Source organism: Lampetra planeri, chromosome 57 (genome assembly GCF_965212315.1).
Source record: "Lampetra planeri chromosome 57, kcLamPlan1.2.h2, whole genome shotgun sequence".
NCBI classification, from domain to species: domain Eukaryota; kingdom Metazoa; phylum Chordata; class Hyperoartia; order Petromyzontiformes; family Petromyzontidae; genus Lampetra; species Lampetra planeri.
Window position 1 is genome coordinate 3,520,127 of NC_136163.1, and position 26,079 is coordinate 3,546,205.

The 26,079-nt window shown below is 51.3% G+C and overlaps 2 protein-coding genes across 3 annotated transcripts in view; both read right to left on the reverse strand.

Annotated features, from left to right (window-relative positions):
• YARS1 (tyrosyl-tRNA synthetase 1) overlaps nt 1-13,176 on the reverse strand; it is a 40,025-nt gene extending 26,849 nt beyond the window's left edge. Inside the window, exons 1-3 of one of the 2 annotated variants that reach the window (XM_078618426.1) lie at nt 13,047-13,176; nt 10,891-10,994; nt 10,471-10,537 (exon numbers count right to left, since the gene is read on the reverse strand). In XM_078618426.1, coding sequence (XP_078474552.1) covers nt 10,471-10,527 — 57 coding nt within the window. In that variant the 5' untranslated portion in view covers nt 10,528-10,537; nt 10,891-10,994; nt 13,047-13,176. Of the gene's footprint in view, nt 1-10,470; nt 10,538-10,890; nt 10,995-11,073; nt 11,109-13,046 lie in introns of those variants that run through there. The other variant, XM_078618427.1, reaches the window with a different exon arrangement.
• A 10,805-nt stretch (nt 13,177-23,981) lies between these two features.
• Nucleotides 23,982-26,079, reverse strand: part of LOC144735772 (uncharacterized) — a 46,978-nt gene continuing 44,880 nt past the window's right edge. The window contains exon 3 of the mRNA XM_078618283.1: nt 23,982-25,898. Coding sequence (XP_078474409.1) covers nt 23,983-25,898 — 1,916 coding nt within the window. The 3' untranslated portion in view covers nt 23,982. The remainder of the gene's footprint in view (nt 25,899-26,079) is intronic.

Below are 26,079 nucleotides of genomic sequence, written 5' to 3' on the forward strand. Positions count from 1 at the left end.
TAAACGCGGAGAGAAAAAAAAAACGGAGGATTCGGAGAAAAATCCACACGACCACGGGGAGAACATGATGGTAACGGACTGAGTCAGAATCAGAATCTTTATTTATCGTGGAGGAATCTGATGATCTTCTTGGTTCTGTCGGTAAAGTCACGTAGAAGGGAAGTAATAAAATAATAAAAATAAAACATAATAAAATAATAATATAATTTTCACAATTATTTTATTATGTTAGATTTTACCGTATTATTTATTTATTTATTATTGTATTACTTCCCTTCTACGTGACTTTACCGAAAGAACCAAGAAGATGAATCCCTGCAGTCACGAAAGCTTTAAATCGAAATTGAATCTGATGATCTATAAAGCTCTTCTTCTTGGTTCTTTCGGTAAAGTCACGTAGAAGGGAAGTAATAAAATACTTCCCTTCTACGTGACTTTACCGAAAGAACCAAGAAGATGAATCCCTGCAGTCACGAAAGCTTTAAATCGAAATATAAAGCTCTTTTTCACACGTGTCCAGTAGCAACCCTCGCCCACAACCAGGAGTCGAACTCGTGTCATACCGCAAAGGCTTCCCCCACAACGCGGTACTCACTCAATCACCGATTCGAACGAATCGCTAAGAGAAGAAAAACAAAAACGCCAGCGGAGTCTTGTCCACCTTTTCGGCGAACGTGAAGATCTTCCTCTGGTCGACGCCTCCGAACTGCGCGTCCACCTTCAGGTACTCTTCATCCAAAGCCTGGCCAGGGAACACAAATGGCTCCAGCTCAACGAACGTCACATCAACGTAACCCTCTGGTCCTCTGTCGGGACGAGACTCGGATTGCAAAACTAAAGTAAACACATTTTTATTTTATTTTACAGAAGCGACCTGAACCCCAATGATAGCTCAACGAAGTGGCTTTTCATCACGTCGAAATTCACGGCAGCCAAATACTCTAAACGCGCGGCGACGTTGAAGCTCAACGTGACGGAAAAACCACGAGGACCCGTCAAAAAACTCCACGCGACCACAGGGAGAGAAAGAAAGAGACGCCGCAAAACTCCACATATACAGCGTCAAGGGAGGCATCAAACCCCCACCTACCTGCAGGCCGGGGTACAGCAGCCCGCTGAGGAGTGCATGCTCCACTTGCTTCACCACTTCGGCACCCGCCTTCTTGGCATCGTGCTCCGTCACCACGGAGGAGAGGCGGTACACGTCCAGAGTGTACTCCCTGAGCACGCGCACGCAACCACGCAACCACACACGCAACCACGCACGCACGCAACCACACACGCACACATGCAACCACGCTCGCACGCACGCACGCAACCACGCACGCACCCACGCACGCAACCACGCACACACACGCAACCACACGCGCACGCACCCACGCACGCACGCAACCACACACGCATGCACGCAACCACACGCGCACCCATGCAACCCCGCCCGCATGCACGCAACCACGCACGCACGCACGCAACCACGCATCACCCGTAAGAGTTTTTTTTTTGTTAGGATCGCGTAAATAAACGTGTCGTTAAAACCCGCCACCACCCGACACAGCCGAAATCGAAATGTAACCAAGAGTATAGTTTAGTTTTGGTTGAGGTCACCGACCGGCTGAGCTGGAAGTCCGTGCCCCGCACGAAGGTGAGTCTCTCCAGGGGCACGCCGATGCCGCGCAGCATGGCCTTGATGACGCTCTCGTAGTAGCGTGTGCGCAGTTCCAGCAGCTCCCACGGGGCCTTCATGTTGTCCAGATACGCGTGCAGGTCCGCAAACAGCACCGTCACCTGCACGGAAGCGGCGCCAACGGCAGCAACAGCAGCAGCAGCAGCAGCAGCAACAGCAGCAGCAGCAGCAGGCGATGAGGTCAACGCAGGGCGGTTCGCTCAGAGCAATTGACATCCTTTGTTGCGATAACTTTTTGTTTCGATTTAAAGCTTTCGCGACTGCAGGGATTCATCTTCTTGGTTCTTTCGGTAAAGTCACGTAGAAGGGACTGACGCCATCCAGACTGCCACTCTACGCCCGACCCTATGGAAGAGGTACGTAGATGACACTTTTGTCATCTGGCCACATGGCCGGCCTGCTCTAGACCAATTTCTCGACCACATCAATTCCATACACCCAGCCATCAGATTCACCATGGAAGTCGAAAAAAAGAATAATAAAACATAATAAAATACAATTCTCACGACGTTTCGGCCACAACGCAAGCAGCCGTCCTCAGGTGAAGAACAGGTCTGTCGGAAAGACAGCGTCTGAATGAGCACCACCAGGCTTGGCAACGTATATTTAAGCTGGGTTGGAGGGGGAAGAGCGCCTTGACAAAGGAATTTGCATATCAAGAGGAATTTTTTGTTGTTTGTACGCTTTTAGTTTAGGTTCCATTTATTAATTTGTTTATTGATTTTTTTTATTTTGCTTGGTAGTAGTAGGGGTTTGCATTTGCTTGGTGTGTGTGTGTGTTGAGCTTCTTTCGCGCTGTGCGTAGCCAACCCTTTATATGGGAATTAGTCCTTGTGTAATGCGGGCGTAAGCGACCTTCCGGAGGTGACGTCACGGGGGGTGGAGTCATGTGACGTGGGGGTAAGGTTCGGGGCTTTAAGCGGGTAAACCGGAAGGGGAAGGTAGTCGGGGTGTGAGCGGAAAAGAGTGAGGCCACGCGGGCAAGTGTGGAGAGGGGGGGCGCCGACGGCGATCGGGAGCCAACCCCGAAGATAAGAGGAAGCTGCGGAGTGGTGTGCAGCTGGGGAGGAGACAGCCAGGAGGGCTGCGTGTTAGAGGCAGCGGTGTGGCTGCCAGGAGGAGCTGCGGAGAGAGAGAGAGAGGGGGCTGCTTGTTAGAGGCAGCGGTGTGGCTGCCAGGAGGAGCTGCGGAGAGAGAGAGAGAGAGCAAGAAGCTGTGAGAGCTGCGGAGGGAGAAGAGCAGCAGAGAGTACAGCCAAGGGGGGCTGTGTGAGAGAAACAGCAGCGGAGCTGCTGTTGTGGATCGGGCCGACATTGGAGTCAGCACCGTGGAGAAGCTACAGAGTAAAGACAGCCGTGTGGGTGTACAGCACGAACCGAATAATAAAGGACACTGGGACAGACATCGTGGTCCAGTCGTTTATTACACTGGTGTCAGAAGTGAAACGGCTTGTCAAGACGGCTCGGAAGAAAGAATATTCCTGTGCCATCATCTGCTACATCATCCGACTTACGATTGAGACAGATGGCGCAGCTGGAGACCTGGAAAATCGTGCTGGCGAAACCGTGTGAGCTCACCACGCCGACGACGGCAGTGGGGAGAGCCGATGGTGGTCTGCAGGCCGACGCCTTGCCTGCGCTGCCAGCGCCATCTGCCACGCGGCACGGAGACGCCATCTTGGGCGTGGCAGGGGAGAAACGGCGGGAAGCCGCCATCTTGTCTTCACCGCGGCGGGGAGACGCCGCCATCTTCAACATCGCGGCGGAGAGGCAGCCTTGCGCTGCCATCTGGAGGTGCCGCGGGGAGAGCAGCCTGCTGTGAGCTGCTGTTTTGCGAGGGGGAGCTGCGAGGAGAGGACGACGACGCTACAGCTGCTGGGGCGGGAGCTCTCCCGTCCTGGCTCGGGTGCGTGACAACGGAGCAGTCAAGTCGCCGAACGAGTTCTGCGAGACGACTCAAGTTGCCGCCCTGCCATCCTCTTCTTGCTGCAGCCCCGGGCGGGTCGTAACGATACGCAACCGGCCTTTACACACACCTCACCCATCTTTCGAGGGCCGGGTGGGGGCGTTTTTGTTCTCTCATGACTCGATTGTGCGGAGCGCGGTTCGGAAAGTGTGTATGTGTGTGTAATAACGATGAACGCGCTATCTGCTTGTTGCTCGGTGTCAATTAAAGTGTGTACGTGTGTTGAGAATGGACGGAGAGTATGCTGTGCTTGCTGAGTGTTAAATTGTGTGTGTGCGCTGCGGTGTGGAGTTGTTGTATTGATGGCGAAGTTAATTATTAACTCGGGAGCGTCGGGTATCTTGCGCTGTATCATCTCGTGGGTTACCTTGTGCGATGGGCTTAATTGGAAAATATATATATTTTTTTTGGTGTATTGTGCTGCGAGGTGCTAGGTGCGATGTGGTTGTTGCAAGAGAGAGAATATTTGTGTTGTTGCTGCAATGTTACGACTGGATTAATGGTGTGTTGGTTACCTGCAGATCGGTTTGCTATTGTGCTTAAATGTGCGCGTGTGATCGCGATATGTTGACTGTATGTGCTGTTACACCGTTCTGTACGGTTATGGGGTGCGATGCATTGATTGACTATTGGGATTGGGATGTTATTAATTGTGCGTACCTGTTTGGAAATTGGTAACAAATTCGAGGGGGACCCTATTATTTGGTCGTATGGATGTTATGTACACGCGATTTTGTGTATATTATGGGTAACGGCGCTTTGTGAGAGAGAGAGCGCGCTTTGAGGGTGCGTGATGACGCCGTTGTGGGTGTCTCAAAGGTTAATGCTAATGGGACCGTAATTGGCGCCAAGTTGCGTCGCGTATTCGGTTGGTCGCATGCAGCCACGAGTTGCTTTGCGAGTTGGGTTGTGTAACCAATGTGGTTGGTAAAATATTGGTTAAAAATTCCCCGATATGACTGCTGCGCGCAGCAAGCTGGGGCTGTGCGTCTATCGTTGTTGGGATTGTTACAATAAGACGGGGGAAGCAATTTGTGACCCCCAGCAAAAGGGAAGCTGGGGTGCACGAATGGAGAAAACTGGCCACGTGTTCGCGCGTTGGGCCGCCATTTTGCGCACACGCGGGGTATGGCGACGATGCGCTTTGCGGAAAGGGCCGCCATTTTGAGTGCGCGCGAGATATTGCGCGAACGCGCTGGGCGAAGGGGGCCGCCATTTTGAGCGCGCGGGAAAAACCTCGGTGGGGCAAATATTCCATCTGTTATGCCTGCCATTGTTGATTGGGTGATGCACGAGTGGTGGTCACGTCGGCCTATGGCTGATGGCTGACCTGACAGCCGGGAGGCGAAACCTCCGTGGTATGTCTTAAACTAATGGGCCGTGTGCTCATATGGCTCGGGGAGTCATGGTTCAGTTGTGCGGTGGCAGACTGAACCTGGTGTGCCGGGGGCTCACGGGATTGGGTTAGGGCGTTATTGTCTCTATAAGAGAACATTACCCCATGGGGGGGGTCGTTGATATCTGGCCTTGCCGAGGGATTGATCTTCCCTTGGCTATAAAGCGTCAGACTATAAGAGGCTGGTGTGTGTCCATCGCTGATGGGATAGTAAGGGAGGAGCATGGCCGAGTGCTGCTCATCCCCGAAATGGCACTAGCCGAGAGTATGGTAAATGGATGTTTCCGTGGGTTGACGACCACGGTGAGGGTTACGGCGAGTTAAACGTTACCGCTGGGGAGCGTGGCTCTCCACGCGAGGGTGTGCGATTAGGGGTTTTGTTGGTTTGTTGAGAGTGACTGTGGGTACATGCTGTGTACGTCTGAGGTCTTTGCTGGTCCTCAAGGGAGGACTGCTGGTGGGTAAGAGCAGAATTTTTTTTTTGTTGTTGTTGTTTTCACGTGTAAATAATATTGCTGTTCAAATGTAAATACTGGGGCGTCCATCGCGGTTATTTGGGTAATTATTGGGGGTTTCTTAAGCGGCCCGGAATTACATCATCTCCACTATCCTGGGGCCGGGGGGCTGTCGTGTACGACATGCGGATGTGCGTTGTTGTGCTTTGTGTTGTTGTTGTTCTTGCTGTTACATTATATGCTTAGTGTCCTTTAGGGGGGGAAGCTCGGTTCGCCGCATTACGATTGGCTATTGGTCAGCCGAGGTCGGCTGGGATTTTTCTACGGGGGAGGGTGGTGTAATGCGGGCGTAAGCGACCTTCCGGAGGTGACGTCACGGGGGGTGGAGTCATGTGACGTGGGGGTAAGGTTCGGGGCTTTAAGCGGGTAAACCGGAAGGGGAAGGTAGTCGGGGTGTGAGCGGAAAAGAGTGAGGCCACGCGGGCAAGTGTGGAGAGGGGGGGCGCCGACGGCGATCGGGAGCCAACCCCGAAGATAAGAGGAAGCTGCGGAGTGGTGTGCAGCTGGGGAGGAGACAGCCAGGAGGGCTGCGTGTTAGAGGCAGCGGTGTGGCTGCCAGGAGGAGCTGCGGAGAGAGAGAGAGAGGGGGCTGCTTGTTAGAGGCAGCGGTGTGGCTGCCAGGAGGAGCTGCGGAGAGAGAGAGAGAGAGCAAGAAGCTGTGAGAGCTGCGGAGGGAGAAGAGCAGCAGAGAGTACAGCCAAGGGGGGCTGTGTGAGAGGAACAGCAGCGGAGCTGCTGTTGGGGATCGGGCCGACATTGGAGTCAGCACCGTGGAGAAGCTACAGAGTAAAGACAGCCGTGTGGGTGTACAGCACGAACCGAATAATAAAGGACACTGGGACAGACATCGTGGTCCAGTCGTTTATTACACTTGTATATAAATCATGCACGGCGTTGTGGGATGCTGTTGGCAGGAATGACTACGTAAAACGAAAGCATCATTATTATTATCCTGGGTTTGACAACCAGGGCTGAGTGAATCCCACTGTGGATGGGTTCATAATGGCCAATTCACCTCCTGGGTTTGAGATCCAGGATTGAGTGAATCCCACTGTGGATGGGTTCATAAAGGCCAATTCACCTCCTGGGTTTGAGAGCCAGGATTGAGTGAATCCCACTGTGGATGGGTTCATAATGGCAAATTCACCTCCTGGGTTTGAGATCCAGGATTGAGTGAATCCCACTATGGATGGGTTCATAATGGCCAATTCACCTCCTGGGTTTGAGATCCAGGATTGAATGAATCCCACTGTGGATGGGTTCATAAAGGCCAATTCACCTCCTGGGTTTGAGAGCCAGGATTGAGTGAATCCCACTGTGGATGGGTTCATAATGGCCAATTCACCTCCTGGGTTTGAGATCCAGGATTGAGTGAATCCCACTATGGATGGGTTCATAAAGGCCAATTCACCTCCTGGGTTTGAGATCCAGGATTGAGTGAATCCCACTGTGGATGGGTTCATAATGGCCAATTCACCTCCTGGGTTTGAGATCCAGGATTGAGTGAATCCCACTATGGATGGGTTCATAATGGCCAATTCACCTCCTGGGTTTGAGATCCAGGATTGAGTGAATCCCACGGTTCTAGTTAAGACGCAGAAGCCCGTGGTGGTGGCGGCGGCGGCGGTGGCGGCGGCGGTGGTGGTGGTAGCGGCGGCGGTGGTGGCTACCACGCTGCTTGTGGCTTCCCGAAATCACTCAGCCCTGTGGACGCAGCAGCGAGGTTTGGTGGGTGTCGAGGAGCCGGACTCTGGCTCTACCAGGAGAATGGGGTACTGCTAAAAATGTGGACCGCACCTGTTCCACCTGCATGGGGATAGAGCGTTGCCCCCTCTCACGTGTGGGTTTTTTTTCCTCTGGGTGCTCTGCAGAGGTCGCAAACGGGTTTTGATTCCTTACCCGTACCCGAACCCGGCCGCACCAGGGTCGCAAACGGGTACCCGTACCCTACCCGATACCCGGCTACCCGTATTTGGCCGGGTATCGAGCTCTGCAGAGGTCGCAAACGGGTTTTGATTCCTTACCCGTACCCGAACCCGGCCGCACCAGGGTCGCAAACGGGTACCCGTACCCTACCCGATACCCGGCTACCCGTATTTGGCCGGGTATCGAGTAGGGTACGGGTACGGGTACCCGATTGCGACCTCTGGGATGAAGCCATGTTGCAGGCGCGGGTGGGTTGATTCTAGGATCTTGAATTGTGAGAAGAGACAAGACGTTGGGAAATGAGTGACAAACGGTGACTCACCAGTGACTCACGGCCTACCCGTACCCGGCCGCACCAGGGTCGCAAACGGGTACCCACATTCATTGGTTGCTAGCACCTTCACCCTTTCCTGCTCCGAGACGACTGAAATTTGCAGGGTGGGTTCCATTCACCGCTGAACGTGCAAGTGGCTTCGCGTTCATTTTATTTAGACGAGGCGTAGCGCCATTGTTTTTAAGACATTGTCCTCACCGCAGAGAACAGTAGGGACACAAGTTAACTCTACGATAGATGGCGCCAAACTGTGCCGTACCTCACATCCGGCCTTGAGGAAGTCGGCGATCTTGGACATGGGCACAAAGTAGGCCACGTGCGGCTTCCCCGTGGTGGCCGTGCCCCAGTAGACCCGCAGCGGCCGCTCCCTCAACACCTCCGTCATCCTCTCCTCGCCCAGCACCTCCTGCGCGCGCACACCGTGACGATTAGCGTGGTCATTTAAAATGTCAAGATTTTTTTCCGGTACCAATCTAGTCCGGAGGCAGATCTGGAAACTTCCTGAAAGGACGCGGGAAAAACCGGAGGACCCGAAGAAAAATCTACACGTCCACCACGGCGACAGAGACAGGCAAACTCCAAATATACAGCAGCAGGCGTCAGGGTCGGGATCGAACCCACGACCTCCTGTATACCAGGAATTCATATTGTTGGTTCTTTCGGTAAAGTCACGTAGATAGAAAATAAAATGTAATTAAAAAGAAATTGAAAATAATAAAAGCAAAAAGCCCGCCTGATGAAGACCGCTTGTGTTGCGATCGAAACGTCGTGGGTTTTTTGCTTTTATTATTTTCAATTTATATGTTTCATTTTTATTTAATTTTATTTGTATTTTCTATTTACGTGACTTTACCGAAAGAACCAAGAATATGAACTCCTGTATACCAGGCGAGGTAGTTGACATCTCCTAGCCACCGTGGTGCCCCACCGCCCTCCCGACCCCCACTGCCGCCTACGGATCTGCCACGGCGCGCAAAAGGCGATAAACTCTCCCAAGTGCCGCAAACACCTCGGGCAGTTTCATCGTTCTTTCCCAGGTCGTGGGGGTAGGAGGCGAATGGGGGGGGGGGGGGGTCGGTAAAAATCTTCACGTTTTCTCGGCGCCCTTCAGCAAGCGGCGCTATTTTCATCTTTTGCAAATAACCCACAGCGGAAACTTTGGTTGGAGCGCCACGCCCCTACTCCACGAAAGTATCTTCGACTTTTCGATTTAAAGCTTTCGTGACTGCAGGGATTCATCTTCTTGGTTCTTTCGGTAAAGTCACGTAGAAGGGAAGTAATAAAATAATAAAAATAAAACATCATAAAATTTCGATTTAAAGCTTTCGTGACTGCAGGGATTCATCTTCTTGGTTCTTTCGGTAAAGTCACGTAGAAGAGAAATAATAAAATAATACAAATTTAACATCATAAAATTTCGATGTAAAGCTTTCGTGACTGCAGGGATTCATCTTCTTGGTTCTTTCGGTAAAGTCACGTAGAAGGGAAGTAATAAAATAATAAAAATAAAACATAATAAAATAATTCTCAAAATAATTCTAATTCTGAGAATTATTTTATTACTTCCCTTCTACGTGACTTTACTGAAAGAACCAAGAAGAAGAATCTTCGACGTTGAGTGTTTTTCGCTTCTGCATTGCGGGGATTTAATGTGGTGGTGGTAGCAACAACGTTATAGGGGTTAGGGGGCGTGGGGAGGTGTTTCGTTTACACTGGCAGGTATTTTGTTCTTGCGTGGTGAGAGCGTGACCTCCCCGATGCGAAACTCAAGTTGTAAAGGTCAAGTTCCTTCCTCTATTGAGAACACGCACAGACCACCACAAGGTAAACGTCGACTTAATTTTCTCGTTCTCATTGTAACGCTACAGTTTGCTGCTGTTAAGAGCAGTTAGCGAGCACCTGTTAATATCTCACCATGGTGGCTAGGAGATGTTAACTATCTCGAATAGTACACAGGAGGTTGTGGGTTCGATCCCGACCCTGACGCCTGCTGCTGTATATTTAGAGTTTGCGTGTCTCTCTCTCATCATCATCACGGTGGCTAGGAGATGTTCACTATCTCGAATGGTACACAGGAGGTTGTGGGTTCGATCCCGACCCTGACGCCTGCTGCTGTATATTTAGAGTTTGCGTGTCTCTCTCTCATCATCATCACGGTGGCTAGGAGATGTTCACTATCTCGAATGGTACACAGGAGGTTGTGGGTTCGATCCCGACCCTGATGCCTGCTGTATATTTGGAGTTTTCATGTTCTATCTCTCCCCGTGGTCACGTGGATTTTTCTCTGATTCCTGTGGTTTTTTTCCCTCCACATTTAGAAACATATGTTTATAGTATTTGGCTGCAATAAATTTCCACGCGCCACTTTGTGGAGCTATTATTTGTGGCTAGGTCGCTTCTGTAAAAGAGCTGTACAGCTCAGGGGGCCTTAAAATGCAAGATAAAAAGAGTTGAAATAGTTTTAAAGCCGGTATGCCCGCACACTAAGTGGTGACGGTGGTGACCCAGACTGCACTCAGCCACCTTTCGCCCCCCCCCCCCCCAACACGGACACTCCCAGCACTGCCCCAGGTACTCACTTAAGGCTGAGCCAACCTAGAGGAAGGCCAGGACATGCATCGGATATCGCCGAGCCTTTGTGTAGATTTACCTGCAGGTTCCGGTTGATGAGTTTCAGCTTCTCGTCAACGTTCATTGATTCACCCATGATTGAAGGGCTGCGAAAATACATAACATCAAAACATCGACCAGCACGGAGCACCAATAATTTGTGTTGTAATAATCAAAGAAAACATGTCGTTTCAAAATAACATATTTCATGTATTTATCTTTTATATTTAGCGACTTGTTTAGCATTTTCTATATTTTGCATTCCTATCGTTTTTTTGTAAAGGTTGCTGTTGTAACTTTCTGAGCCGCCCATAATGGGCATCTGTCAAATAAAAATTCATGGCTTATCGAATTCATCCTCCCGTCCAATTAAAGAATCAGATCCTGCAAATCACAACAACAACAACCACCACTAAGTGGCGGTGACATCACCACGACGCTTGTGCCAGGCCATGTGCACCTTGAGGCAATCACGTGAAGTGTCGAACGCCCGCTGGCAGGAGGTCACGGGGCAGACCCAGCAGGTGCCACGGGTCGACTGACCGAGATGACCGAGATGACTGGCTGATGCACCACCAATTGTAAATCACACACACACACATACAGACATATTAAAAAAACCCCAAAACAAGGCTCTACGAACCTGGAGACGCGAGTTTGATTCCTGGCCAGGGTTAACTTCAAATGTGCAGTAAAATCTGAAGCAGACTGTGTTTCCTCTTTTGTCTTTCACCCCCCCACCCAGTTTCCCCCCTCCCCCTCTGTCCCCTCCCCCTTCTCAAAGAGCTCAGCACATTCGTCAACAGCACCGCGTGTGGGTGTCCTTAAAGGAAACGTAGTACAGGCAACGTTTCGAGCGAAGGGCCTTTATCATGGCACATCGAAGAAGACTACATTTAGAAGGGCCATTATATGTATTTCCTCTAAGTGGCCCCACACACAGTGTTGTTATTGACAAATGTGTTCAGTTCGTGTAGTTATTGGCGCTTGTGCACCACTGCTAATGCAGTGAACGCTATTAACATTAAAATGTGTTGTTTTGAGTGGGGTGTGACTCAATTAATCGTTAAAACGTTGTTTGGGTGAAACATTCCCCATGACTAACAAAGCATGGGGAGGCTTCCATTCAGCAGTGGACTGAAAAAAGGGCTGAAAATTGCCGTAAGATATTAGGAAGAAATGTTTTTTTTTCCTGGCTGACAGGATGCCACGTCCAATGGACGAGCAGGTTGCGAGTTCAATCTCGATTTGAAGCTTTCGTGACTGCAGGAATCCATACTCTTTGCTTCTTTCGGTAAAGTCGTGCTAAGGAGCGTGACGACGTTTCGGGCAACAGCCCAACGTCATAGCACAGGCTTCAAAAGTTCCAGTTGATTTTGTCGACTCATGGCGAGAACTCAAGGAGGCCAGGGTGAGTCTCATTCGCGAGAAATGACCTCCTACTTGGGTTGTCACCAAAATTACAAAAGCAAACATTATTAAAGTACTAATCAGCAAATTTCGATGTAAAGCTTTCGTGACTGCAGGGATTCATCTTCTTGGTTCTTTCGGTAAAGTCACGTAGAAGGGAAATATACAAATAATAAAAATAATAAACATAATAAAATAATTCTCACGACGTTTCGGCCACAACGCAGGCGGCCGTCCTCAGGTGAAGAACAGGTCTGTCGGGATGACAGCGTCTGAATGAAACACCCCAGGCTTGGAGCGTATATTTAAGCTGGGTTGGATGGCAATGATGCAAATTAGAACAAAATATTAAAATTCGGTGCATAAACGGGACTCGCATGATAACTGCTCCCACAGATTTGTCATCATCAGCCATGGTCATTCCCCTCTTGAAGGCCTCCACACAATCCGTCGTAAATCATTAAGAAGGGTCATTGCCCGAAACGTCTGCCCGTTATATATATTTCCCACCCCCCCCCCCCCCCCCAAGGCCATCACGCACGGTTACTGCTACGGACGATTGTTGCGGTTTTTCATGGAGTGGCAGCCAAAGAATCGAGCAGCTTGCCCAGCGATGGGAGACGGAGCGATTATTAAGCAGCTACCGCGCGCTGGCCTGGATAGGGAGGCTCTCATCTAGTAGTGGATCGCACATGGCTGCTGCTGATGCTGCTGATGATTGTGGTGGTGGTGCCCGATGTGCCGTGCCGGCCTTCACTAACAGCACTTGTCCCAACAGTGTTGTCAATGGCTATAACGGGAGGGGGAATTCTCGGTCTTCGCTGGTGCCCGATAGCAAAATGAATGAGATCCCATATTGCAGCTCAATCGCCAAATGAAGCATTGCGTTCAACTTCATGTATTAGGTGTAGCCCTGTGAGCCATTCGGCTCTTGAATCGGGTGCAACCGCAACAAACAAAAAACATGAACAAAAAAACATCTTAAAGTGAATATTTGACTAAGTGCAAACATAAAATCCAAGAAAAGACAGCAAAATATTGCAGAAAAAAGCACCGTACACCAACGCTGTGTGCAAAAATCCCAGTGAGATGCAAGTCAAACAACAACAACCACAAGACAAGTTAGATTGAGGCCACCATAATGAACACGAAGCGTAATTGACGCACGCGTGAGTGAATTAAAGTTAAAGTGAAATGAGAATTTACCTTGATGGTCTAAACGCTTACAAGGCCCCACGTCAATCCGAGGCGTTTCATCAGCCGGTTCCGCGGAACACGTGGAGTGCACGGGCGACCAATCACAGCGCGGGGCTGTCACCGCCCCCACCTCCCTTGACCGCCTCGACCAATCAGCGAAGCCGCTCGTGGGGGGTGGGGGGGGGTGTGGGGCGGAAGTGAATTTCTATTCGACGTTCGCCCGTGACGTCACGGCAGTTGCCTCTGCGTGATGCCGTTCACGACGCGCGTCGACGGAGCTTGTGTTTCTAACTTGGCAAGGCTGCCAATACAGGGGTCTTCATTCACATTCAATGAAGAAGCCAGTTTTTTTTTTGTCTTTCAAACTAAAACTAAACAATTTTTTGTTATTTTACCAGGTAAGGCCTACTGAGCTGTATAGCTCTTTTTTAGACGCGACAATGGGGCCGTCCATAAATGACGTCACGCACCTGGGGGGGGGGGGGGGTGGTCAGACATTTGTGATGATGTGTGACGAGGGAGGGGAGGGGTTGAGAAATGTGACGTCACATCAAAATGCGCAACTTTAAATAAATATAGACAACACGTTCTACTTAATTAAAGATACTTTTTAATAAATGTGTTCTCCTACAACATCAGAGTGCAGCGCCACATTAAATACGCACTACATTGACAATAGTTTAAAGCGATTTGAAGCATTTTTTTTTTTGGGGGGGGGTAAAAAATTCGTCCAAAATCGCGTTACGTCATTTATGGACGGCCCAAAATGATGGCTTAACCAAAGTGGCTTATGACGTGGAAATGTATAGCAGTAGCCAAACACTGGAAACGCGTGATGATGTTGATTCTAAATGTGGAGGGACAAAACCGGAGGACCCGGAGAAGAATCCACGCGACCACGAGGAGAGAGACACGCAAACTCCAAATATACAGCAGCAGGCGTCAGGGTCGGGATCAAACCCACGACCTCCTGTACACCAGGCGAGGTAGTTAACATCTCCTAGCCACCGTGGTGATGATGAGAGAAAGAGACACGCAGACTCCAAATATACAGCGGCAGTCGTTAGGGTCGGGATCAAACCCACGACCTCCTGTACACCAGGCGAGGTAGTTAACATCTCCTAGCCACCGTGGTGATGATGAGAGAAAGAGACACGCAGACTCCAAATATACAGCAGCAGGCATCAGGGTCGGGATCAAACCCACGACCTCCTGTACACCAGGCGAGGCAGTTAACATCTCCTAGCCACCGTGGTGATGATGAGAGAAAGAGACACGCAGACTCCAAATATACAGCAGCAGTCGTTAGGGTCTGGATCGAACCCACGACCTCCTTGCAAACCAGGCGAGGTAGTTAACATCTCACCACGGGGGGAGAGAGAGAGACACGCAAACTCCAAACATACAGCAGGTGTCAGGGTCGGGATCGAACCCACGACCTCCTGCACACCAGGCGAGGTAGTTAACATCTCCTAGCCACCGTTGTGTCCCAGAACTCGTTCGAGAGCCGCATCGCACACAGATGCAGCAGCAGGTGCACAGCGGATGACAACAGCACAAATTCTGACTTCACCTAAATAGGTGATGGGACAACCTGCGTCTATTTCGTTTTGATTCCCCGCTTGGTTATTCTTTAACAATGCAGGTTGACCAGTGCCGGATGATCCTAGTAGCACAAGTAGTTACATGTGTAGTAGCTACACGTGTAGCATTTAGCGCGGGGCCCTTGAAAGTGCGGGGCCTGTAGCTAAACCACGTGGTGTAGCTGCTACATGTGGTGTAGCTGCTACACCACGTGGTGTGCTTTCAAGCTATCAATTCCGGTTCAGTGATTTCTGCACTTGTTCTATTACTATAGTACTATACCGCCTTCAACAACTTTTATGAACGACTGGGTGTTTAAGGTTAGCGATTTGTCGAAAACGTTTTGGTTTAGCGATATTTGTTTTGTTGTAGTACAGACTTAGACTGATAACTTGAATCTACATTGTCTTATGGTTGTTATTGTTGGACTTGCATCCCACTGGGATTTTTGCACAGAACGTTGATATGCGGTGCTTTTTCTGGAAGATTTTGCTGTTTTTCTCCTGGATTTTTCTGTTGCGCGTTGTCACTTTAAGATGTTTATTGTTCATGTTCTTGTTTGTTGCGGTTGCACCCGATTCAAGAGCCGCATGTCTCACAGGGCTCACAGGGCTATACCTAATACATGAACTGAAAACTGAACTGAAACAACGGGGGTGGTGGAGGGAGGGGGGAGGTTGGGGGGGTGGTGGATGGAGGGGGGTGGTGGGGGGGAGGGGGGTGGTGGAGGGAGGGGGGTGGTGGGGGGGAGGGGGGAGGTTGGGGGGTGGTGGAGGTAGGGGCTGAGGGAGGGGCTGAGGGGAAGATTGGAGGAGGGGGGGGGGGGACTGGGGGGCGGGGTACAAGGAACTTGGCCTCATTGTTTCCACTGCCGTGCCAGGAGATGGAATCAAATCGCGCTACCCCACCATGTCCGTGGCACGTTGCGACTCCTGGAAGCTGAACACAAACACATCGCAGAACTCTCCCTAATGATCCCACCGCACGTATCGGGTCTGCCGATCGAATTTTTGTTTCTTTTATGCAAAGAATGCAGCCTAATGGTTTTCTCTAACTACTGTACTTAACGTAATTATATTTTAAGATAAATGCAACTTCGATTTGCTACCTACGCACTTCTGCATATTTTTCATTTGGCAAATTGTGTAGAGGGCAGGGCGGTGATGCGGTGGTTAGCGCACTGCGCCATATGAATCGAGCTTTAACTCATCTCTCGTTTGTTTTACGATCAGAGGAAACAAGAAGATGTTCGGTGTAGTCGGCACTTTGCTTCGTTCATCATTTAGTTTTTTTGTTTTCAATGCTTTGCTTTATGTGCCCCCCTCCCCCTTATGAAATGAAATATTTCACGAAAGATGTCACGCTCTGTTCTCCTCCTTCTTACCCCTCCCCTTTCTGTCTACCCCCCCCCTCTCTCTCTACCCCCTCTCTCTACCCCCCTCTCTCTCTACCCCCTCTCTCTACCCCCTCTCTCTACCCCCCCCTCTCTCTCTACCCCCCTCTCTCTACCCCCCCCTCTCTCTACCCCCCCCCCCCTCTCTCTCTACCCCCTCTCTCTACCCCCCCTCTCTCTCTACCCCCTCTCTCTAACCCCCCCTCTCTCTCCCCCCTCTCTCTACCCCCCCTCTCTTCTCTCTACCCCCTCTCTCTCTCTACCTCTCTCTACCCCCTCTCTACCCCCCTCTCTCTCTACCCCCCCCCTCTCTCTACCCCTCCCCTCTCTCTCTCTACCCCCCTCTCTCTCCTCCTCTCTCTCTCTCTCTACCCCCTCTCTCCCCTACTCCTATGTTTTCTATGTACATATTTTTAACTACGACAAGTGCTGCATCTGCACCCATCCCTCCTCGCAGTCCCACGGCCTCCGACGGGTAGCTCACAACTCCACGCAGAGCTCCCCGTCATCTGCCACCGAGCACACGGCCTCCTCCATCGCCCACTGCTCCTTGAAGGCCGGCACGGCGTGGGTCAGCCGCGCATGCCTCTCATCTCTCCTTCCTTATACAAACATCCAATCGGCTCGTGCCTCGATGTCAATTTGTGGCCACGGCCAACATCACTGGCGAGGCGCGTGTCTCTGAACCAGTCCTGCCTGCTGGTTCCACCATTCTCACCGACCCGCATTGATGGGCGTGGTGAAGTATGGTCCAACAGCATGGCATGCAGTGGGAGGCCTTTTACAGCAATGGATTGGCAAATGGGTGTAGTTAAAAATAAACTTTAAGTTACGTGGTTTTTAACGCAGTAAAATGTTTGATAATCACGACAAGTTTACCACTACCGTAAAGATAAAAGCCCCCCCCCCCCCCCCGTATAGCCTTTAAAATACTGTCGGGGTAAGTGCTGTGAGCGAGCAGCACCCTTTGAAGGCCGGCACGGTGCACCACGTGGTGGTGGGTGACCAGCACCACGTGGTGGTGGGCGTGGTGGTGGGTGGTCAGCACCACGTGGTGGTGGTTAATCAGCACCACGTGGTGGTGGGTGACCAACACCACGTGGTGGTGGGTGGTCAGCACCACGTGGTGGTGGGCGTGGTGGTGGGTAACCAGCACCACGTGGTGGTGGGTGACCAGCACCACGTGGTGGTGGGTGACCAGCACCACGTGGTGGTGGGTGACCAGCACCACGTGGTGGTGGGTGACCAGCACCACGTGGTGGTGGGCGTGGTGGTGGGTAACCAGCACCACGTGGTGGTGGGTGACCAGCACCACGTGGTGGTGGGTGACCAGCACCACGTGGTGGTGGGCGTGGTGGTGGGTAACCAGCACCACGTGGTGGTGGGTAACCAGCACCACGTGGTGGTGGGCGTGGTGGTGGGTGACCAGCACCACGTGGTGGTGGGTAACCAGCACCACGTGGTGGTGGGCGTGGTGGTGGGTGACCAGCACCACGTGGTGGTGGGCAGCTAACACCACGTGGTGGTGGGTGGACAGCACCACGTGGTGGTGGGTAACCAGCACCACGTGGTGGTGGGCGTGGTGGTGGGTGACCAGCACCACGTGGTGGTGGGTAATCAGCACCACGCCCTGTCGCATTTGCCACTCAAGTGTCGATATTTACACATCACACGAGGTACTCATTTTAAGGCTAAATCGACCTGGGGGCGGCCCATGATCCGTTCCGATAACTGTCATTGGAGTTGGCCATGAGCGGGAATTGAACGCAGGCCACTGGGTTCGTAGCGCAGTACGCTAACCACTGCACTGCCGCTCCCTACAATTCACCCATCACCTCCTCACTGTTTCACTCACCCACTCGTCCACTCAATCGCTCACGAAGCCACCCACACATTCACTCAGTCTTGCACATGTGACTATCATGCCCACCTTGTTCTGCAGCGTGAGTGTGTGGATTTTGAGTGAACTCTGCATGGGATTTCCTCCAGATTTCTCCGATTTCATCCGATAGCAAAAAAACAACAACCCACCATATGATGTAACCGGTGTTGACTCAAAACATCCCAATGCTGAGCAAATTATTACCTGCAAATCTACTCAATTGGGATCACACGCAGCAGCAGCAGCATCATCCTTCTTGTGAAAAAAAAAACATTGGCAGGTCCCTCCTGCAAAATACTATTAACACCCAGTGAAGCTTTAAATAGGTGAATGGGCGTAACAAACACAATCACGAACAATAACGAAAACAAGACTGCATCGACACAACGCCACTTTAAAACGGCGACATTTATTCGTGTTTTTATTTCAAACTCGGGCGTGTCTCGAAAACGTCGACCTTTGAAAGTGGCAACCCGCGACGCGAGCCACGTGTCATTAAACGCTCCTGCTGTGTTCAGCTTGTGCCGTGAGATTGAACCGAATGATGATATATATTTATATTGGTAGGAACCTCCTGGTTACACCAGCCCACAGGGGATTATTGTGTCCGTCGTGCAGGGAGGGGCTGGGTGGGGAGGGAGGGGCTGAGTGGGGAGGGTGGGGCTGGGAGGGGAGGGTGGGGAGGGGCTGGGTGGGGAGAGTGGGGCTGGGTGGGGAGGGGAGGGTGGGGAGGGGCTGGGTGGGGAGGGTGGGGCTGGGTGTGGGGTGGGAGGGGTGGGGCTGGGTGGGGAGGGGCTGGTCACCCCGTGGTGCCCTTATAAAACTCAACGTTTAACCTACTCACGCCGGCTTGTGCCCGCCTTCACAGTCGGGCATATTTGCGGAATACACCACGCTGCCGTTGACCCTGGCCATTGACCGAGCAACCCAACGTTCCTACCAGCTCCCTCCGCAGGAATGTGTTTGTAACAACCGCTATAGCTGTCAAGAGCAAATTGAAGAGCGGGTATCAACTAGGCCAAAAGACAAAGGTCCCCCATATAGATGAACAGCCTGTTGGCGCAAGTGCTGTTAGCGAGTATCACCTATGAAGGCCGGCACGTCAAACAAGGGAGTGGGGTGGCCAATACCACGTCCGACTGCCTTTGTCTCCCGAGTGGCCATGTTTACATTCCACACCAGGTACTCATTTGAGGCTGAGTCAACCTAGCCGAGGCCCACGTGAGCTGGAATGTAACTTGAGTCGCAGGGGTTCGTAGCGCAGGGAGCTTACCATTTTACTACCGCTCCCCACGTGATCACGGTGGCTAGGAGATGTTAACGACCTCGCCTGGTATACAGGAGGTCGTGGGTTCGATCCCGACCCTGACGCCTGCTGCTGTATATTTGGAGTTTGCGTGTCTTTCTCTTTTTACGATCAGTGGAAACAAGAAGATGCTCGGTGTAGTCGGCACTTTGCTTCGCATTATGTAACCCCTCCCTCTCGCTCACTCTCTCGCTCTCTCTCGTTCTGCACGCAGCCCTTCTCGCAGTCCAACGGCCTCCGACGTGTAGCTCATATCAGCATGCAGAGCTCCCCGTCATCTGCCACCGAGCACACGGCCTCCTCCATCGCCCACTGCTCCTTGAAGGCTGGCACGGCGTGGGTCAACCGCGCATGGCGGAACTCCAGCCACACCCCGATGAGTTACGAAGCTATTTTCCATGCATGTCCAGCATGAGCTAACATCACTAAACCAATGATGTTGGCCATGAGCAGGAATCGAACACCAGGTCGATCAGGATCACAGGGTCGTGTGCTAATCATTTGCTCAATCACTCTCCTCGACGACGATGGTGATGATGGAAAATGATTCATAATCAACGTTTTTGGGTTAGATCGCGTTATTTATAAATGTGTCGTAACCCTCCACCACCCGACACGGCCAATCGGCAAAAAAAAGTGTCACGTTGACAAAAGACAAATAGTTCACTACTTTAGCAAGAGCAGAGCCTCACCATTCTGGCGAATTGCCCGATGATGCTGGATGCAATTACCAGCGAAACGTCGTACTCAAAAATTGTAAATGTGGATTCACGCTTCAACACACCGGTGGGCTAAAGTAGTTAACTATTTGTCTTTTGTCAACGTGACACTTTTTTGCCGATTGGCCGTGTCGGGTGGTGGAGGGTTACGACACATTTATAAATAACGCGATCTAAACCAAAAAACGTTTCTTATGAATCATTTTCCATCATCACCATCGTCGTCGAGGAGAGTGATTGAGCAAATGATTAGTACACGACCCTGTGATCTCGATCGACCTGGTGTTCGATTCCTGCTCATGGCCAACATCATTGGTTTAGTGATGTTAGCTCATGTTGGACATGCATGGAAAATAGCTTCATAACTCATCGGATTCCTCCAGTTTCAAGAATGATTCTGATATCCGATATCCGAACCGGTCCTGGGCACACTCTCACTGCTGTCTCCCGTGCAAGCGACTTCACCAACAGACACCGACCATCGTGGTGAAGTATGGTCAACAATCTGAGAGGGAGACCTTCATAAATCCAGCAGTGAACACGAAAAACAATGATTCTCAGCGTAACCAATTGTTTTATTTTACATGTGTAATATCGTTTTGTCCAGTTGCATCATTTTTATTATCACCACGACCACCACCTGTATAAGCACTTTTTAAATCCTTTATATTAAGTTCACTTGCTTGCTTGCTTGCGTGCTTACGACCGTGCAAATCTTTCGGTCGTTTTTTAACCCACTTCCCGTGATGCAATCGAGCTGACATTTTGCACACAGACTCGTTGTGCGTGACAATTTATTTTCGTGAAAAAAAATTCCATAACTTTACACTTTTTAGGAAAAAAAAAATTATATTTAATTACCAATTGCTTAATGGTGGCAGGCAATCATCTGACCCAATAGGTGGCAGCCATCTCAAGCCAGAGGACGAGAAGACTCTAGTGAAAAACTTTGTTTTTACGGGTTAATTTTTTACACCATGCATTTTGAGACACACTCCCACCTTTGTTTATATATAGCTTCCACGGTCACTTTAATATGAAAAACGAAAACAATTAAACATTACAGACGAACACATCCCCAGTCTTAAAATGCCACCGCAATCAAACAACAATCTCAGGTAATTTATATTTATTACAACGCCACTACACCGCCACGGTAAATTCAAATCGGACCCATGCATCTAAAGCTGCCGATGTTGTACTATACATTCTATGCACATAAAGGTACGGCGTGACCAATTGTTGCTGTTATTTTTTTCTTAAACAAATATTTGCTCTACTTTCAAACGTCGGCTGTTTATGATCCTGCAATGTGACGAGCCACACAGCACCATCTGTTCTATCAATCCACCCAGCACCTGTTCTACTAATCCACCCAGCACCTGTTCTACCAATCCACCCAGAACATGTTCTACCAATCCACCCGGCACCTGTTCTACCAATCCACCCAGTAGCACCTGTTCTACCAATCCACCCAGCGGTGTTGAGGAGCCGGCGCAACCAACAATTGCCCAAGCTCTGCAGTCCTCTATGTATGAAGGTGTCAACGGCTCAATGTGGGAGCAATAAGGAGCACCCAGAATAGAAAAAAAACTGTCATGCCTTGCACGATGGGGGCAACTCTCTATCCCTGTACAGATGTATTAAACAGATGGCGATTAGTCCACCTTCGCTGTACCGCCCTCTCCTGGCGAGCCAGGGATACGGCAATTGCTCGACCCCCATGGGATGGGAGTTTCACAACATTATCTGCGTGTGTGCGGTGATCTACAAACCCTCGCTGCTGCCAATAAACTTGAAACATCATTAAAATAAGATACGAACATAGACATTGACAAGGCAACGTAACCCTTCGATTTAAAGCTTTCGTGACTGCAGGGATTCATCTTCTTGGTTCTTTCGGTAAAGTCACGTAAGAAGGGAAGTAATAAAATAATTAAAAATAAAGCATAATAAAATAATTCTCACGACGTTTCGGCCACAATGCTAAGCAGCCGTCCTCAGGTCTGTCGGGGAGTCTTCACCTGAGGACGGCTGCTTGCGTTGTGGCTGAAACGTCATGAGAATTATTTTATTATGTTTTATTTTTATTATTTTATTACTTCCCTTCTACGTGACTTTACCGAAAGAACCAAGAAGACAACATAACCCTGTTTCGGTAGACTTATAACACTGACGATGCCGATGATAACGACGCTGCTGCTGCTGATGATGATCTTACAGAAACATCAGCAGTGTGTGTGTGTGTGCGTTGATAAAATCCAGACCGTGTAACGCAATCCTCATAGTAAGACAGCTTTCACTGGGCAGTAGAGACGCTGGGATGAGGGGGTTAGTTGCTGCACACTGAGCATCCCCAACTACGGTGAAACCATGACACCTCTGTGTTGCGTCGGCCAATCAGGGCTTTACTATGAGACCTTTTTAGATCCTTTATATTAAGTTCACTTGCTTGCTTGCTTGCGCGCTTACGACCGTGCAAATCTTTCGGTCTTTTTTAACCCACTTCCCGTGATCCAATCGAGCTGACATTTTGCACACAGACTCGTTGTGCGTGACAATTTATTTTCGTGAAAATTTTTTTCCAAAATTTTCCACTTTTTAGGAAAAAAAAAATTACATTTAATTTAAAATACCAATGTGATAAAAATTTAACTCTTACTCAAGAAAAACAGAAATGAATAATAAAATAAAACCGATGCCACGCATATAAAGGATTTATAGTGAAAAACTTTGTTTTTACGGGTTAATTTTTTGCCATGTCTGTTTGCATGTTTTGCCACGAGTTCTGTGCGTGGTTAATGCAGACGTGATGATGCCTTGCGACAGGTGTGTCTATTTGGTGTCTGAACATCTTAACAGCTCATGTCTTATTGCCAGAATGGGCGAAGCCAATTATTTTATTACACGCTTTTATTTAACTCACTCTGGCTGTTGTTGTGGTTGTCGTTGTCATATCCTCAAATCTTGTAACTCAATTTTAACCCACTTCCCAATGTGGTATCGACTGCAAACTTGGTATAAATATGTCATACTGATGACAATACTATATTCGATTATTTAAAAAAAAATATTTTTTAAAACATTATTTTTCATATGTTATGTTTCGGCTTGGGTCTAATTGTCCACGCTCAACTGACGTTGGCTCTAAATCACTACGGCCTCTTACGTTATGGCAAGCTTCGGGGCCACTTCCTGGAGTCGTGGAGTTCTGCCATCACGAGTACGGTACATTTCATGAAAGCGTGTTTGAAATTTTTTTTTTTTTTTAATATTTTTATTATTAGTTTGATACTGGCAAAAATGACCCATAGATATAGCGGCTCAACCCAAGCGATTCACGCTTTGAAATTTGCATTTCCTTTGTAACTATTCGACTTTTGGCGTTCTCTGGTCTGACACTGGTGGAGGCCAATCAATTTCAACGACGACGCATACATTATCGGAGCAACTTTGTTTGCATGTATTGCAACAAGTACGTGTGGTTAATGTAGCCTTGATGCGTTGTGAATGAGCGTCTATTTGGTGTTTGAACATCTTAACATAACTCTTGCTTTATTGTCTGAAAAGGGTAAAAGTCTATTCTTGTGGGTTTTTTTTTATCATCAGGGCTTTATTACACTGGCAACTGCTGCTGCTGTTCCAACACAAACACACAAACACACACACACAACAACAACAACAACAGACGCATTTGCTCTGACGCGGTTAAAAAAATAAACGCGAGATAAAGACAACACGAGACGAGAAACCCCACTTCACCTAACAACCTCCAGACCAAGTTCGACTCCACGTATCGCCACACAGGGCCGCCCGGAGGTTCCTTGCAGGGCCCGAGGCAGAACACCGCGGTGGGAGGGTGGCAGGGCAGGAGGAACCCCTCCAAATTCCACCTATCCACCGGACCCCATTGTGGAGATAGGATGGAGTTGGGGGGGGGCACATTGTGGAGGTGGGTGGAGGCGAGCCCCTCCTCTCATCTCGTACGAAGGCTCGGGTTAAACGCCCCCACCCACCTTCCACCCCTTACCCCCTAACCTCCCCACCCCCGCCTCTACCCTCTACATGGGATGCAGCAGAAACCCGGAGAAGGTGCAGTGCACGAGCTTCTCGGCGAACACGCCGTCGGCCTGGCCCGACGGGATCTGGACCCAGACGCGGTCGCCGGCGCCCAGCTCGAGCACGGTGCTGCCCGACGCCTGGTCCAGGAAGCCCTTCTTGTACTCGTCGAAGGTGTAGATCACCGCCTCGCCGTTGCGGTAGAGCGCCACCCACGCGTTGCTGCCCTTCACGTGCACGTGGTAGGCGAAGTAGTAGACCCCCGGCAGCACGCACGTGAACACGCCCGTCGTGGGGTTGTAGTGCCGCTGCGTGTTGTAGATGACGCCGTCGAAGCGGATGGGCACGCCGGCCTGCGGGAAGGGCTCGGCGAGGCGTGCCGAGAAGGCCGAGAAGCGGCCGAGCGAGCCCTCGACCGTGCCCGACGCGCCCGGGCGGGGGCCTTCGTCCACGCCGTGGCCGTTCGCCGAGCCCCGGAGCTCCGACACGCCGAGACCGTTGGGGCCGACGAGCTGCGCGGCGTTCCCCGGCGCTCCCGGAGGGCCCGGCGGTCCGGGTCGGCCGATGAGTCCCGGCTGGCCCGGTTTTCCCGCTGGCCCCGTGGGGCCCTCTGGGCCTGTCTTGCCCATGCCCGGCGCCCCGGGGTTCCCCACCGGGCCCGGGTGGCCCTTTGCTCCGGGGAGGCCTGGCGGGCCGATGAGCCCCACTCCGCCCGGCGACCCCGAATTGCCGGTGATGCCGCGAGGGCCAGGCAGCCCCGACGGTCCCGGGTTTCCCATCGGTCCCACGGGGCCGGGCGGTCCCTGGAAGCCGGGAAGGCCTTTGTGTCCTTGTTCCCCCTTGGGCCCCGAAGGACCGGTGGGGCCGCGGAAGCCCGGTTTCCCATCGTCGCCGGGAAGGCCGATGGGACCCGGAAGGCCCGGTTGACCAACACCCCCGCCGTATCCCTTGGCACCCACAGGGCCCGGCATCCCGATGTCTCCTTTTGCTCCCGGAATACCGCCCTGCCCTGGCATCCCACGGCCTCCCGGTGGCCCTGTGGGGCCTTTCTCTCCCGGTGGGCCGTTCGAGCCGGGAACGCCGTTGAAACCCTTCTCGCCTTTGGGGCCCGGAATTCCGAGGCCTCCAGGTGGCCCCCGGTCTCCTCGCCCGCCGGGCATGCCTTGCTTGCCATTGATCGGTATTCCCGGGAGACCCGGTGCGCCCGGTTGCCCCTTGTCCCCTTTTAGTCCGGGAATGCCCTGGTGGCCAGGTTTCCCGTCCGGTCCCGGTTTCCCCACTCCAGCCGGACCCGGAAAACCTGGCTTGCCTTGCAATCCGGGAGGGCCGTTCGGCCCGGGAAGTCCTTTATCGCCGGGAAGTCCGGGCAGTCCCTTGAGGCCTGGAATCCCATCAAGCCCTGGATTTCCAACTCCCGGAATTCCGGCCCCTCCAGGAGGACCCGAAGGTCCCGGCAATCCTCTTGGGCCCGTGACGCCAGGCCTGCCAATCCCGTTCTCGCCCTTGAACCCCGGCACTCCCGGAACTCCTTGGTTGCCTTTCGGACCCTGTGGGCCATTCCCACCGGGCACACCCTGGATTCCATTCGGCCCCGGCTTCCCGCGCATGGCAATGCCCGGCTTTCCCGGCATTCCTGAGATTCCTGGCGCGCCCCGCAATCCGGGCTCCCCTTGAGGGCCTACGTCTCCATTGGGCCCGGGCAGGCCCTTCAGGCCTGGCTTTCCGGGAAGACCTGGTAGGCCCGGCTTGGCCATGGCGGTGTATCCCGGAGGGCCGTGCGTTCCTGGAGGACCTCGAGCGCCGGGGAGGCCTATTCCCGGTTTTCCCGGCACTCCGGCTGGGCCTGGAAGCCCCCGTGGGCCAGGTTCTCCATTCTGTCCTTTCTCTCCCTTGTGTCCGTTGCCGTGCAAGGGGACTTCTGCACACAACAAAGACAAAAAGCCACGTGTAGACTTACAACTGGTCAACAAAAAAAACACATTTTTTCCTGGCCTGGACTTTTGCAGCTGTTTTAGACTAATTTCAGGGTGCTGATTCCAAATCTGATCTCAGATTTGCTCTATCACATCTCATTGTTATGCTATCGGCATACCCCATTT